The 14,866-nt window shown below is 38.8% G+C and overlaps 1 protein-coding gene across 6 annotated transcripts in view; it reads right to left on the bottom strand.

Moving 5' to 3' along the window:
* nrxn2b (neurexin 2b) overlaps window positions 1–14,866 on the bottom strand; it is an 884,227-nt gene that overhangs the window by 619,261 nt on the left and 250,100 nt on the right. For all 6 annotated transcript variants that reach the window (XM_084712252.1, XM_084712251.1, XM_084712247.1 and 3 more), the window contains one exon: window positions 4,638–4,655. In XM_084712252.1, the coding sequence (XP_084568378.1) occupies window positions 4,638–4,655 (18 nt within the window). The remainder of the gene's footprint in view (window positions 1–4,637; window positions 4,656–14,866) is intronic.

Here is a 14,866-nt window from a genome sequence, read left to right as displayed (position 1 = left end):
TAGTTATTGTCTTGGTTTCCATGTTTGTGGCTGATGTGCAAGACTTGTTCAAGTATAAGTAGCCAGGTCGCTGCTATCAAACAGAACATTGCCTCAGTGTGCAGCATTTTAATGATCAAGGTGATGAAAGGAATTCAGAAATTAGTAAAGTTATTACGTGTTTAGTTGTTTGCAGCATGCCGGTAGTAGCTCAGACTAAAGCAGCTTTCATAATGAATTTCCCAGTTGTGAATAAACACATAATGCTTGACTTTGGGAGTTGTACGAAAAAAACTATGACTGAATTAAAAAATAGCTGCAGGCACTGACACATTCTGTGGGGGTTTGTCTGACTAACATTTTAGACGGGGAGTGTGGAGAAAAACAATATGTTCTAAGAGTGCCACCCTCCACCCAACACAGAGCCTGAATCCCTTATTTCCTTGTCCAAATTGTAGATGTGTGGTTCACTGAGCATTCTTGGGACCATGTGTGGTGAGCAGGCCAATCCCTTTGCAGCATCAGCTTGAAGAGGCTTCTGCTGGCTCTGACTAGCCTGAGGTTGGCATTCAAGGGAGGGGAGAAAGAAAAAAGGGAAAGAGAGATGCTAATCATCTGAGCTGTGGAGAACAAGGCTTGAAAGAGACAGAGACAGACAGAGAGATGTACACAGAAAGATGTCTCTGCCGCTGCCAATGCCATTTTTTGGAGTCGGAATGAAATTCAGCAATAGGATAAAGATCTCTGCTTGTAGTGTGCCTGCCTGCCTCTATATCTAAGGGACAACAATTACCTCTGCCACTACCTGCCTTATAAGCCTGTCAGTGAAAAGAAAAACTTGACTGTCTAGAAAAGCAGCAATATTAACTCCCAGCCATGGTGTATTTTCCAACACTGATTGTCAAATTCTTTGACTGGTGTGGAGCTGGATGTGACATCCGTTCCCATGTGGATTTGGACAGCATTTATTAAATTCTGACTAAACCTCAGGGGAATGATGTAAGAGTGTGTGCACTGCCCCAGTAAGATCTAGCAATATTTTACACAGCTGATCCAATTTTAAACAAATGTGAGAAAATGATGTATCTCTCCACTGCATTATGTTTTCACAAATAAACTGAGCTGACAAAGCTGGTCCTGTAATCACAAGCTGTTGTTGCAAAACATGATTTTTGAACAGTCAATATATAATAATCTAACAATATCACTCATTAAAAGACCAGTGTGTAAAATTTAGTGACACGCTTTATTTTTGATAGTTATATACCGTGTATATAGATTTTTTTCCTGAACTGTTTATTTTTTTTTTCAACAAATTACACAAAGTGAAAAATAAAATGGACCATAAAAGAAGAACAGATTAAATAAAAAATTAATGATGTAGAAAAAGAAAGAAGGATTACGTGTTGCATTAGTGATTTGAAAGTCTAGAAGAAAAAAGTAAAAAAGTATCATTCAAGCCATATCCAACGGTGTAATAAATAAATGAAACATGAAATTCTTACACGCTGGACCTTTAACATGCATTTTTATTTATAACACAAAATCTATTTACTGTTAACCACTTATGTCTTACTGGTTCTTCAGAAGAACTGCTACTGCTCAGCTCAGTATTCAGTGTATGCACAGTGTATGCAGAACAAGAAGATATACCAATAAAACAGTATGACCAGCTCAGAAAATATATGATGTGGAGCCTTGTGGAGTGTGTCCTGGTGGTCTGAAAAGGTCGACTAAACATGGACAGACAAAAATGTATATATGCCAGAACTATGTTGAATTTGCAGACTGACACAGAAACAGCTTGTATCTCAAAAGCAAAAGTGAATTATCTCCTTCTTTGCCTGGTGGTCTTAATGAAGATGAAACTCAATTTGCAGTGGCCTCCCAGATCAAATTTTAATTAGTTTTTTATTCCTTCACTTCTTTGGATCTTGATTCTTGCAGGGTAGTAAAAAAAAAAAAAAGAAAAAAAAAAGCGGGTGTGGTATTTGAGTATTTGTTCCTACTCTGCACTGCACCCTGGGGTTGAACAAGTCCCTAACCAAACCTCCAGTCCCCACCCGACTTCCAGACTGCCGCAGACAGACAAAATGCCACATTAGTATTCAGACGACATCAGATCTGTGGGCCAAACACTCAGTGGACAAAGCTTGACAAGCAGACACACACACACTGAAAACTATTTACGTATAAGGATCAGGAGACATGCTTGAATTATCACAGCACAGAAGCCTCAAGGGAAAATACACACCATGGGATTGGTTAAAAACCTTTTATCATGACTGTGAGAACGACTGCATGTTTTTCTCATTACATGCTACACATTCTGCTGTGCTGTAGATTACTATTTGCAATTCCTAATGCATAGTTGGTACTGCAGCGAGACAAAGCTAATTATTAGGAGGCGAGCGATAACACTGACACATCACTAAAGCAGGAGCCGGCTGCTGCAAAGTGCTGTGAGCTCGAGTTTTAAACTCTACCCATCTCATTTTCTTATTGTTTGTGTGAGGTGTTGATACGTCCCATTACTCTGTCCATCTCTGCTCGCATCCTGCTATCACAGTCCCGTCCCTCACTCATGTCTTCCACCCCAACTGACTCCAAATGATGTTCTGATAGAAAGCTAGTACACTGTGACGTGTCAGCATATTTACAGATAAAGCCTCGGTCCGCGATTTAATAAATGTCTTAATGGTCCAGAGCACTTGAGGCCGAGTACACAACAACACGGAGGATGAAATGGAATTTGCCCATAACTTTGCATTTCCCTCTCATAAATAACATGAATGGGAAGGCCGTTTTGAAATTTAGTGCAATGTAGAGGAGGAAGGTAAAAAAAAAAAAAAGTGAGCCATTAATAGTAGTGAGGATATGCACTGTACATCTGAATTGCTACTACAAGTCCCATTCAAAGATGGGAGGCACTCAACCACACAGATTGAAAGTGTGATAGGTGTAGCGTTCAAATCCACTTGAGGCACAAGAACAAATAATGGGCAAAAACTGAACAACCCCAGGCACCTAGCAGTAGAAGCCCTGAAATCCACACCGCTGCATCTGAGCCACTACGTGAGTCACTTTCACAAACGTCATGCAGGGGAGCAAATCACTGAATCCTAGATCGTGATATGGCGGTCAGTGCAGCATGACAACACTGTACACTACAATATTATTCAGACAGAATTCAGCCTGGGCTCACAGAGGCTAGTCATTCAATTAACCAATTAATGACTCGTAAAGTAGAGACCACAACTGAGTTGCACCAACCAAGATTAATCTAATTTATGTATAGTGCTAATCAGAGTTCAGCAAAACAAGGTCTAAATTAGTAAATTAAGATTTAAAATTCAGCAGAGCTCTATTGCACAATTAAAAACTATTATCTGTTTAGTTTAATCAGTATGGAGATGCTGTCCAAATTAAAAGACATAAATACAAAATAAATTTGCATGATGTTAGGACCTAGTAAGTATAAAAGAGAGTTGGGACTGTTAACCTTAGTGTACCGATGTGTTCAGGAACACAGTGGAGACAGTTTGTTATCAAGCTAATACGTTAATAAAATATTGTATTGTTTGCAAGGTGGTTATAAAATTAACAAAACATTAGTGTTTCTTAGCTAGCTTAGAAGTAAATACAAACATTGCATTACTTACTAGGTAGCTACAATGTTTAAAAAAAACATATTGTTTGCTGTCTAACTAAAACATTTTACACTGTTTGTTAGTTAGCTAAAAGGTTAACAAAAAGTTGCACTGTTTCCTAACTAGCTTAGAAATAAATAATAAAAAAAAAACATTGTATTGTTTACTAGCTGGCTAAAATGTTTAAAAAATGTTATATTGTTTGCTATCTGCCAAAAATGAAAAAATAAAGGATTGTTTGCTAGCTAGCTAAAACATTAACAAAGTGTTAAACTGTTTGAGTAGCAACTAAAAAAAAGTCAGTTAGCATAGTTAGCCTTTTAATGATGGCTGAGCAGAGTAGCTCTAATTTTGACTTGGTGGCTGAATTATCAACTGGAGTGAAAAAAAGAAGAGATGTCAGATGTGTCAAAATTCAGTGAACTGTGTTTGTAGAACTTGATTACTTTGCTTAATGTGTCCCAAAAAGTTTATTTTATAAGTGAAATTGGAGTTTAAAGATTTGACGCAAGAGAACTAAACTAAATCTAGGTTTAGAGTAAAAACTAAAGTTAGGGCTAAAGAGATGTTCAAACTGAATCTTTCTTAATATTAAGGTAATTTAAAAGTGCAACATAATTTAATAATAATAAATTAAACTGATTTAATCAGGTTTAAAAATTAATCGTTGTTGGTAACCAAATATAAGAGCTGGTACAAGTGGTTTGTCTTTTTATAGTTAATACTTTGAAAACTCATCAATATACAGTAAGAACACATGAATCATAATGTAGTAGGTTATATCAAATAGCTGCAATGCATAAAAATGAACATGAGAGATGAGGTAGAAGCAGCGAGAGAAGAACATGTTCAGCTGTGATTTCTCTTCAACCATTAGCAGCTTTTCAGAAGAAAGTTTCACTGATCATTTTGTACACCGTCCGTTGTTAAACTCATTATGGCAGCGGGGTGAGTGCATATAATAGAACATGCATAGAAGGCAGACGGTACAGGAAGAAGATGACTTACCAACTAGAGATGAGTCACCTGTAGGAGAAGAAAAAGAGGAGAGGAAAAAAAGAAAAGATGGATGAGTTCAAATAGCTAAGCAAAATGTCACTAGAGTACACCTGCTCACCAAAAGATAGTCACGACAAAATGAGATATAATAGCATAGAGAGAAAGAGAAAAGTCAGACTGTAATTAGTATTAGGTGTCTGCAAGAGTGCTTTTCCACACATGAGGCTCAACACGGAGCTGCTAATTGAGATGGTGGAGGAAAACAACTACCAGGGATGTTTAGACAGCAGCATTCATATTTTCTTTATAAAACAATTCTTAAAGGTCAAAAGAGGACATCTCAGGCAACAGCTAACTTCTTGACATTCACTTTCCACTCCACTTTACTCTGCAAATAACTCCTCCTAGGATACAAACTTCTTGAAAAAAAGGACTGTGTTGTGTGGTTCTTTAAAAAATTCCTCCCTAACTGTATTTACACAGTATGTGTGACTTTTATAAACACCAGATTATCCAATTAAGTTTCTTTAAAAGAAAAGCATTCGAGGCAAAAGGAATAGAAAAACTCACGGAAAACAAAAATAGGGAAAACAAATTATATAACCTCAGAATCCTAGACATGTAAAACTTTTTATAAATAGTTATTGGGTGCAGCATCACACAGTCGGCCGAGTGTCTCGTCAACTACTATAAGAATGACATGGCACATAGACCTTTGATGGTTCAGGTAGCCTTTACACAAAGTTACTGTTGAGACTCACAAAGGGAGTGACAGATAACATCAGAGCAAGTAGACAAAAGAGAGATAAAGAGGGATAACAAATTAAAAAGAAATTCAGAAGAACCACCCAGTACCTGACCCCACTGCTTAATAAAAGAAGAGCAAAGCCTGGCTCACACTCCTTTTGGATTCCTTCCAATGTTCAATACATGAGTCAAAAAAGAAAAAAGGAAAAACATGATTTAATAAACATGCATAATTTTCATCTGAAATATTGATCCATGCTGTCGGGTCAAATTCCTAATTAAAGATTGGAGCTGCTACATCAGTTGGCAGGTGTTAAGTATTGAAGAGAGTATACAGTAGATGTTAAGATCAATTCGAGGTGAAGGGTGCATCCAATTAACTTGTGAGAAGAAACTTTTTTCAGGAAAGTTGAGTTGTACAAACTGTAGAATTTCTGCACATGCTGCAAAATCTTGAGATGTAATAAACATGTCTTGGGCACACGTGCTTTCTTGTTAGTGACCTGTTGGACATTACACTAGTTGCACAATATTCCTGGACATTTTTGCGCAAATAATTTATCAGAACTGCTTTATTTTTATCAAAGATGTATCGATCTTTTATTGTGTTTGAGTCTTTATTTCTTTTGCAGGTTTCACTGCCACACAGTAAACAACAGAAACAGCCCGAACAGTATCCTGTTCTAAGATAATCAATGTGAAGAGACTTGCAAATTCTTTTTGTGACCAACAATTTCTCCAGAAAGCACCCAGTAGCTTGGCTTCTTCTGAACATGTTCTTGAAAGTGAATTTTCTGTTTTGTTGTTCTTATGTTTTAGCTGCCTGTAAAACTAGCTGTTCTTCCAAATAATTTCTACCCTCTGCAATCCACTTACTAAATGCTATGTAGGTTTTCTCTAACCATTGTCACTGTTTGTATATATGATATATATCATCAGTATATTGTGCAAGTTATATTGTAGCAAGTTTATTTATCAGCATCATTTATAGATGTCATTTCAGAATTAGCTCCCTGGTATCATGATTTGTGTGTCTTTTTATGTCACTGTGTGTGTGTGTTTTTATGTGAAACAAGCCTTTTAAAAAAATGCCCCTAGTTGGACTGATAGTCGTGTTGATTGATTTTTTTTTTTTTTTATCTTTTTATTTTATCTTAGAGACTATATTTTTTAAGAGTCCTGAGATGGTATTCTATTTTTTATAACCCTGTATTATTAAATAAATAATGAGTAATGTGAGCAATAATGAACTTTAATGAAATGTAGTTTACTGACACCATTATATCATGTATAGTGTCATATTTGAGGCACTACAAAGTGGAAAATTTACAAGATTTGTACTAAATGTAGAGGTTTGTAATGTTTTATTGGCTACGTGTGTTTGAGCTTAGTTGACTGCATGTTGTCAGGAGAGGGCAATTTACACCTTAACACACTGAGCTGCTGCTTAGAGTTTTTCTTACTGGCAGCCATGACAGTGGCTCAGGATAGGCTGTCATCCTTACTGGCAAGATGGCTACCATTCCATGTCCAAGGTGAAAAGAAGCCTCTTCAGTCCCAACACATGGAACAGAGTATGAATCCCAGCCAGAGCAGATGGAGCACAGGGCGCTCTGCCTTGTGGTGGTGGCCTTGTTCTTGATCTACAGTCCAGGCACAAGTGCTGAGACGGAGCTTAAATGTCCACAGTGGTGGATGAAGGTAACGGCAGAGAAAGAGCCAGAGGAATGAACACAATCAATAGGCCTGGATCTCCCAGGCCTTGTTTGTTAATATCCTGGATTTTGACAAGGGTATCTCGAGTGCCTTGCTACCCTGCTTGCTCTGACATCAACAAACATGCTCTGAACACATGGGGGTATCGCCAGTGACGGGGACAAGTAGGAAGTGAGTGTGTCTGTGAGACAAGGGCAGCAAATGAAGAGATAGTTGGTCAAATATAGCTCATCTATCATGCCTTTCTGCTTCTCCCAGGCCACAGCGAGCACGCCAGAACAGAAATAAAGATGTACAGAGCGACATATGTGCTCCCATGTAATATCATGTCAGGGCAGCTGTGGACAAATATAAAGTTATGGCACCCACGCCATCTTTACAGTGAGGGACAGAGAGCTGGGGTGACCATGTTTTATTGATGATATATCATTCTGGAGGGCTGATAGGACCCAGGGGCAGAGCTATAAAGTCTCTAGTGACCCCTGTAGTATAGTAAATAACCCCAGCTGGATGCCAGCAACAGTTTGGTGCTCAGTATTTCATGAAGGAAACATATTGAGGCTGAAGCTGGTGAGCTGCAGTGACAGTGTTGACAACTTCTGACACTGTGTTGGCTATTGTAAGCCCAGCCACATATCCCCTGCACACTCTTTACGCTGTACGATACCCCTCATTACACCGAACAATCCATGTAACTTTGAGTGACCATAGTGCCATCACTGGAAAAGCAAGGCCCCCACCCCCTTTTCTCTCAGGCAACTCAGTCTCACAGCCAAGAGGCAGTGACCCCTGACTGCTGTCGATTTACTTTCCATCTCTTACCACACTGTCCACACCTCTCTCTCAGCACCGCTTAGCTGTCAGCCTTACTTGCCCATAAATGCAGAGAGAGAGGGGAGTGTGGAGGGAACATGACACACATGCATGAGTGAGAGGCAGGGCACCAACATAAACACACACTCCTCTTTGCTCTGTGCTCCAAGAACAGTTGAGCAAGCTTGATACACTGCAGAACCTGGGTCAGTTTTATTTTTTTCCTGTCTCCTGTGCTCAGATAAGCTATGTGCTACACTTATCTACGAAACTTTGAAGATGGTTACACAATGTTGCTGGGACACAAGACACAAGAGCGACATAGTCACATCCTAAACATTTGATAGCTAATGTCTGCAAAGCACTAGCCAACTAGCCACTAATCTACACTGACTGTTGGCTGGCATGTTACAGCTGATAGCTAATGATAGAAAAATGTTAGCATTTATCTATCATTATCTATCATTAGAAGGTGTATTATCTTGTCAAAGGTTGTCAAAGACAACAAGTGTTAATAATGGCTCTGTTCTATTTAAGTACCAGGATCCTGGATCTGATGCATCTAAATAGAATACAACCATCCTTAATAGCATTAGCTGAACCATTTTTTTTGACTCAAAATACTGACAATGACAAAAAAGCTACGGGTAACAAACAAATGCTTAACAGTTACACTCATGGAGGCATAGATTTGCTCATCAGGACAAATAAAAACTTAAATAACTGACTTACTCACAGCTGATTATCAATCCTGAAGATCCTCCCAATTCATGAATAAATGAGAAGCAGTTGCCATTTCCATTTTGCACTCTTTCTTTCCTTTAAGGCTAACCTGCACCCACAGATAAGTAATATCATGCTTTCAGAGATGCTACTTCTGAAAAATGCATATGAGAGGTTAAGAGAGAGAGACAGTGGACGTGAGGCAACAATAAGAACAGTTTTAGGAATCAATGAATGCAGTCAAAAACTCCAACTCAGCGTGACTCTTACTTTAACAGTTTCATGATTAATATTTCATCTCATGACCCTGCCACTGGGAACAAAAGACAGCTAAAACGGCTCCCGGTGAGGGCTCTTGCAATGTGAATACAGTTAGACAATACTGTGTCATTGGTATCTACACAGAGATAACAATGCCATGCTTCTACAAGGTTTCTCCCTGCAGTGGGCAAAGTATGGAAACAGGAAAAATGATTGTGCATTTACTGAATCCCCAAGAGACTGTGGGGGAAAAATCTATACTCATACTCTCACACAGAGGTGACAAACCCAACTGCTGGAATGACTTTTTATTTTCTGCAACAGTGAGCAAACAAGTTAAAACTGCCGGCACTCGGCCTTGATCAAGATCTTATTACTGGTGGATTTCACCTAATAAGCTAAATGGATAGTAACAGTAGGCTACTCACACCACTGTGCTCTCTTGAGTTGTTCAAGGAATAAAATGCCCTGAAATCCAATGCTAAAGGTTCCCCACAGACAATGAACACCTGTGCACAGTTTACACTGTTGAAAATGTTCTCAGGTGGCTTTTATTGAAAACAAAATAAAATCATATTCTAGTGAACAATGGTTATCAAATGACCACATCCCCTAGATGAAACATAAAACTGTTAAATTAAACCTTATATGTGTGTGGTGAGATAATCATTTTATTTGGTAAATGAACAACCCTCAGGGTACTCTTCATAATCATTTTTCAGTGAGTTTTGAAGTTGTAATTCCAACTAGAATTAATTGTTTTTGGTAAGAAATAATAACAAATTGGATCCCAGCATAGAGCTGCTCTGTACTGCACTGGCAGTGAAGAAAATAAAATGCACATCAGGCATGTAATTGATGTTTAAACTAACTCCATTAACAAGAAAACTGACAAGGATTGAAATATAATTGCAAACAGCATATATTCAACATAAGTTTCCCAGTGATTACATGCCCTTCCTTATATCTGATGTCTCACTGTGCCAGTTTGAGAGGTACAGAAAGATACTAACGTTTGGAGTTTATTATTCATGTGCGCTGCCTTCGCCTGGGTCACTTTAACAGTACGAGAGCCAATTTGTCTAAGTGTTCAAAAGAGTTAAATACAATACACTCTTATTACATTAAATTATTCAATACAGAATCAAAGTGAAGAAGTAATTTACTGTTCCCTGCGTTTTCCTCTAAGGCTTCATTGGCTTGTCCATTAACTGCTGTCAGATATCTGGCTGAACTATTTGACACCCACAGTCTGCACTAGATAAAACATCATATAGATTCCTAATAAGCTAGAGTCACTTAGGCTTTATAAATTTCGACATAAGGTAAAATGTTCATCCAGCCAAGTGCTAAGAACACGATGTGCATAAGCCACAGCATTTGAAGTGGGGCTTTTAATCGGTAACAGGGCAAAAAGATCAGCATATGACATTCAGTGCCTCCATTTAATTTTCCCTAAGATGTCACTGACAAGCAATCATCCATGGCCCTCTGTGGTGTTGCCTGCTTAAACTTATCTTTCCAACTTTTTTGTTTGTGTGTGTGTTGGTGTTTCATAGATGATTGTTCTTTCTGCTCTTAATTACTATACTGACTGATTTTATGGTTTTACACTGCAACATGTAATTGTAAGGTTTTTTAAGCTATCAATGCCGATCAAGGCACTGGTGGTGGAAATTACCTTCAGCAATGTTTTTCTGTACTTAGCCCTTAAACTAAACTAAATCAACTAACAACCACCCAACCAAGTGTCACAGCTAAAACTGTTAAAAATTTCATTTGCATTTCTGCGACTGCTGAGAGGCGCAACAGGTGTCACTTGCAGAGGCAAGGGCCGTAGCTTCCTCTAGGGTACAGATTTACATTTAGGAACGTGAACATGAGTTCTATGCCTTTCAGTGTAGAAATGCACATGGAAGTGCTAGCTACCATAACAACTTCAAAGTAATACTTCTAAAAAAGGTAAAAATTCCTGCCAAAGGAATAAATTTAATGAAGCTTTTCATCAGTGTTATACTGTAGAGACACCTACTATCGTTGGCAAATGGACAAATACATTGGCGTTTGGCAAGTCCATCACTGGTAGTATTTTTGGGAAGATGATTTTATTTTGCTAATTGAATGGTCTGCAGAGTGAGAGCCGCTGCTAACGATGGACTTTGATTCAGCAGCACAATTCATACCTACTAACCTGGATGGTTGGAACATTTTAACATCTCACCCAACCCTAGGATCTACTGGTGAGCCGTAAGAAGTACATACATAACTATAACATGTGAGAATGATTCCAAACTTATGCTACCCTGACTTTCAAATCAAATCAGTGCATTTGAACTGTGAATAATACCCTCCTTGAATAAGTGAAAAGATAAATTCCTGGGTGTTAGCTCACACTCTGCCTCTTTATCTCTGCTTTGCCGTTTCTCTTCAACACTCTCTCACTATTGCTTTACCAACCTCTGTCCTTTTGTCAAGTTAGTTTTCAAGTATAGGAATATCCATGTGTGCTCTGAGAGCCTGCAGCCTGCACTGCAGTCTACTGACAGGGGCACAACACTTCTTTTAGGATAAAAGCCAAGTAAAGGTAAGGCACTGCTGTAGAAGTTTAATTACTGTAAAATGATTTATGTCCTTTACAGAGGGGGTTCACCTCAGGGAAAGGTTGCCTTCAATGAAAAAAGTCATTAGGAAGCAACTGAAATTCATCCCATGAAGGGTCAGTGTTTTTAAAGGTTAGGCCAGCAGGCCAACCACGCAACATACTCACAACTGTGCACAACTCACAACATCAGCACATTTTTGACTGCTATGGTAAGAAATTGAGTCCTGAAAAATTGGTAAACATCAATTTACAAAAATCCTGTGGTGGATGGAACTAAAATTACAACAATGATGATGATAATAACCCAGAGTTCTGAGAGGGAGGTTGAATTAGTGAAAATCGAAACATCTGGGATGAAGTAACACTACCATTTCAGCCTCAACACTCCACCTCAGTGCTCAGTGAAAATAACATGAAAGGAACAAAAGGAGAGAAGGCATGAAGCAAGCCCTGATGTGTGTGCCATAATATCCTACCCCAGAGGCAGGCTATTGTTCTTCAAAGACAAAAAGAAGGAACTATGTGTCGTCATACTGGAAGCAAAACCAGTTAACTTCTGTCAAGTGAACGAATACCAGATCTCTCTGATCACATAAAGACCTCTGGACTCAGTCCTCCTCTGGACATGTAGTCTGCTGCTAAGTTAATTGGCCCTGACACCCATGGCATATGGCTCACCGGAGAAGGTACCTTAACACTTGTTGCAGCATTGGCAACATTGGTTAAGAGCAACCCAGCCTGAGAAGGAGGATGAACCACATATACAACAGTAAACGCAAGACCTTTGTTCTGTTGGCAGGATGACTAAAGAAAGAGTTCACTCTGTGAAGCCACAATTTTTTATTCCCAAGATTTGCCATTACCTTTGGACACCCCGTATGTACTAAGGTTTAAATGGGACTACTTGCATCGTGGCTGCCTATCCACCCCATGAGGTGAGATAATGTGCCCATCCAAAGTGGAATAGGTGGGCTCTAAATTCCTTTGTCTTTTCTGGCTGAAATAAAATTGTTGCAGCCCCCTGTCCCCAGAACCATGGCAAATATCATCACCTGAAACTGCTTGAGGCATTATTCAGGTGCAACCCCAGGCTCTGACTGTGATTAAAGAGCAAAGGATCATGATGTCACTGATCCCCTGAGGTCCCACAGAGCAGCCAATCCCAAAGTCTCAGCTGTTGTCCTTTTATGCTGGTGACATTCCTAGGATATCAAAAAGACCCGCAAGCCTTAAAAGACGTTATCCATAATTCCACTTTAACTGAATGGGGAAGTTAAAATTCCCCTGAAGACACGGAGAAGCAATTTCTGATATATCTGATCAGATCAGCAGGTTGGCATCATTTGTTGGGGCAAATCACTGTTGAAAACTGAATCTGTTATATGATGTGAAATTTTTAAGGTTTAGTTATGGCCAGACAGAAACACAACTTGGTTAGGACAAAGATCAAGCTTTGGATAAAATAAGTGCTTAATTAAGGGAAGTACACATAGTTTGGGTTAAAATTACTACAATGTTGGAAGCAGGCAACCAACAAAGGTTTCCCACATTACAATCTGACTTTTTGTTCACCCATCTGTCCACCCTGACGTCCTCCCTGTGCAAACTTTGTCACTCAGTTTCAACTTCACCTGATTTCCTCCTTTGCTCCAAACATATTTCCTATGTCATCTTGATGGTTTTGTCATCTGGGAAACATATTGTTATGGGACCCTTGGTGAAATAACTGATTTTGCTGTCTTTGGAGTACAGGTTCAATTATTACGCTACCCTTGGGCATCACAACCAACTAACAAAAAGGTTTAATTACACGTATCATTCTAAAATCATTCAACCACCCTTGAGGAAATTTCAAGAATCCTCGTCATCACTGTTCTCTTATTATTAAGGATTACTTAAATATAGGTAGCCACAAAGTGTGTGAATAAGAATCCAGATAAGAGCAAACAAGTATGCAAGGGATTAACAAATGAGAAGTGGGATTCAAGAGGCAGCAACATACGGTTAACGGATGAGTTGCTTTTGTCCTCCCATTTACATGCTCTGTGTTTGTACTGTGTACTGACTGGCTTTTCCCAAGGCAAGGCTTGTCACAGTCTGACCTAACTACCCTGTCCCTGCTTTTGTAATCGTGAGAAGCATGCAGCTTGTTAGAGATTTCCCTATAACACCAGCAAATAATACTGTACTCACAGGATTATTGGATGCCAGATTCATGTTTCTTTTATGTGGCATTTACAAGCATCACTCTCCCACCCCCTATGTGATTCTTGTTTTTTTAGGAGTTTAGAAATACATGCAGCATTTGATCATATTCTAGGGTCATTACTAGAGTCCCAAACAGTCAATTGGGGCTAAATACTCTATGTGCTGCCACCACTGGCAATGCAAGGAAGGAAAATAAGTGTAACAGGGAGATCAAATCAGCTTCGGAAATGTGACAGCCATCGTGAAAAACGCAGTTGTGGAAATAGGACATCTTAGTCTTTCATGTAGGCTATCTGTATGCAAGCCTCAATTTCACATTAAAGCTCCTATTTAAGATATGCAGTAGCTTTGGAGCTGTTTGAATTCTTTTTAGCAAAAGCTATCTACTTTTCGAATTTAATATATAGGTACCATTAAATCACTTGACTGCCTTTTAGTTCAAGTGACAACTTTAAAGATAGGTGCAAATGTTTATTCATAGGCACAAAATCACTACTTGTTTTTCAATGCATGGGCAGCATCATGTACAGTAATTTGTACTCAAAAGAGCTGCCCAATTAGGTAGCACAGAAATTGACAGTAAACAAGGATGGCATGGCGAACAAGCAGGCCAAACAAAGAATCGGCAAACTTTATGTGGAATTAATTATTAATTAACAAGCGAGAGAAAGTTTCACTTGCAGTGTTACTGATATCTCACTGACAGGAGACATGAAGAAGATACTATCTATTTTTGAATTAGAATAGGTATATTGCAAAAATCTGAGTCTCTGAAGATGTTGTGGCATTCAGCAAAAGTTTCTTGGCTTGTGAAAGGCTCTGTGCAAACTTAGATTTCTGGTTTAAAAAGTTAATTTAGGTCAAGTTTCTCCCAAATTTTTCCCCTCTTCATTGAAACCTACTATATGCTCTTCACAAATATTAATGTGAGTTTTTATTTTACATCTTACATGGAAAAAACCGAATCAATATTATATATAACATTTTTTGTGTATTTATTTTTATTCTGGTGCATCCACGGGAAACGGGAGAAAGCTATGTTGCCAGGTAACAGTGACACAGTTGAGCAACTGGGTTGGGTTGATAACTTGAGTGGTTTTCTGAGGAACCATTGGTCCTTTGGACCCTCAGTGGTCAGCAGGCCTGAGTGGCTCTCCCAGGAGAAAAT

Source organism: Lutjanus erythropterus, chromosome 23 (assembly GCF_056507025.1).
Source record: "Lutjanus erythropterus isolate fLutEry1 chromosome 23, fLutEry1.hap2, whole genome shotgun sequence".
In the NCBI taxonomy this organism is placed as follows: Eukaryota; Metazoa; Chordata; class Actinopteri; order Lutjaniformes; family Lutjanidae; genus Lutjanus; species Lutjanus erythropterus.
Note: the sequence above shows the minus strand (reverse complement) of the source record. Positions and strands in the feature narration are given on the sequence as shown.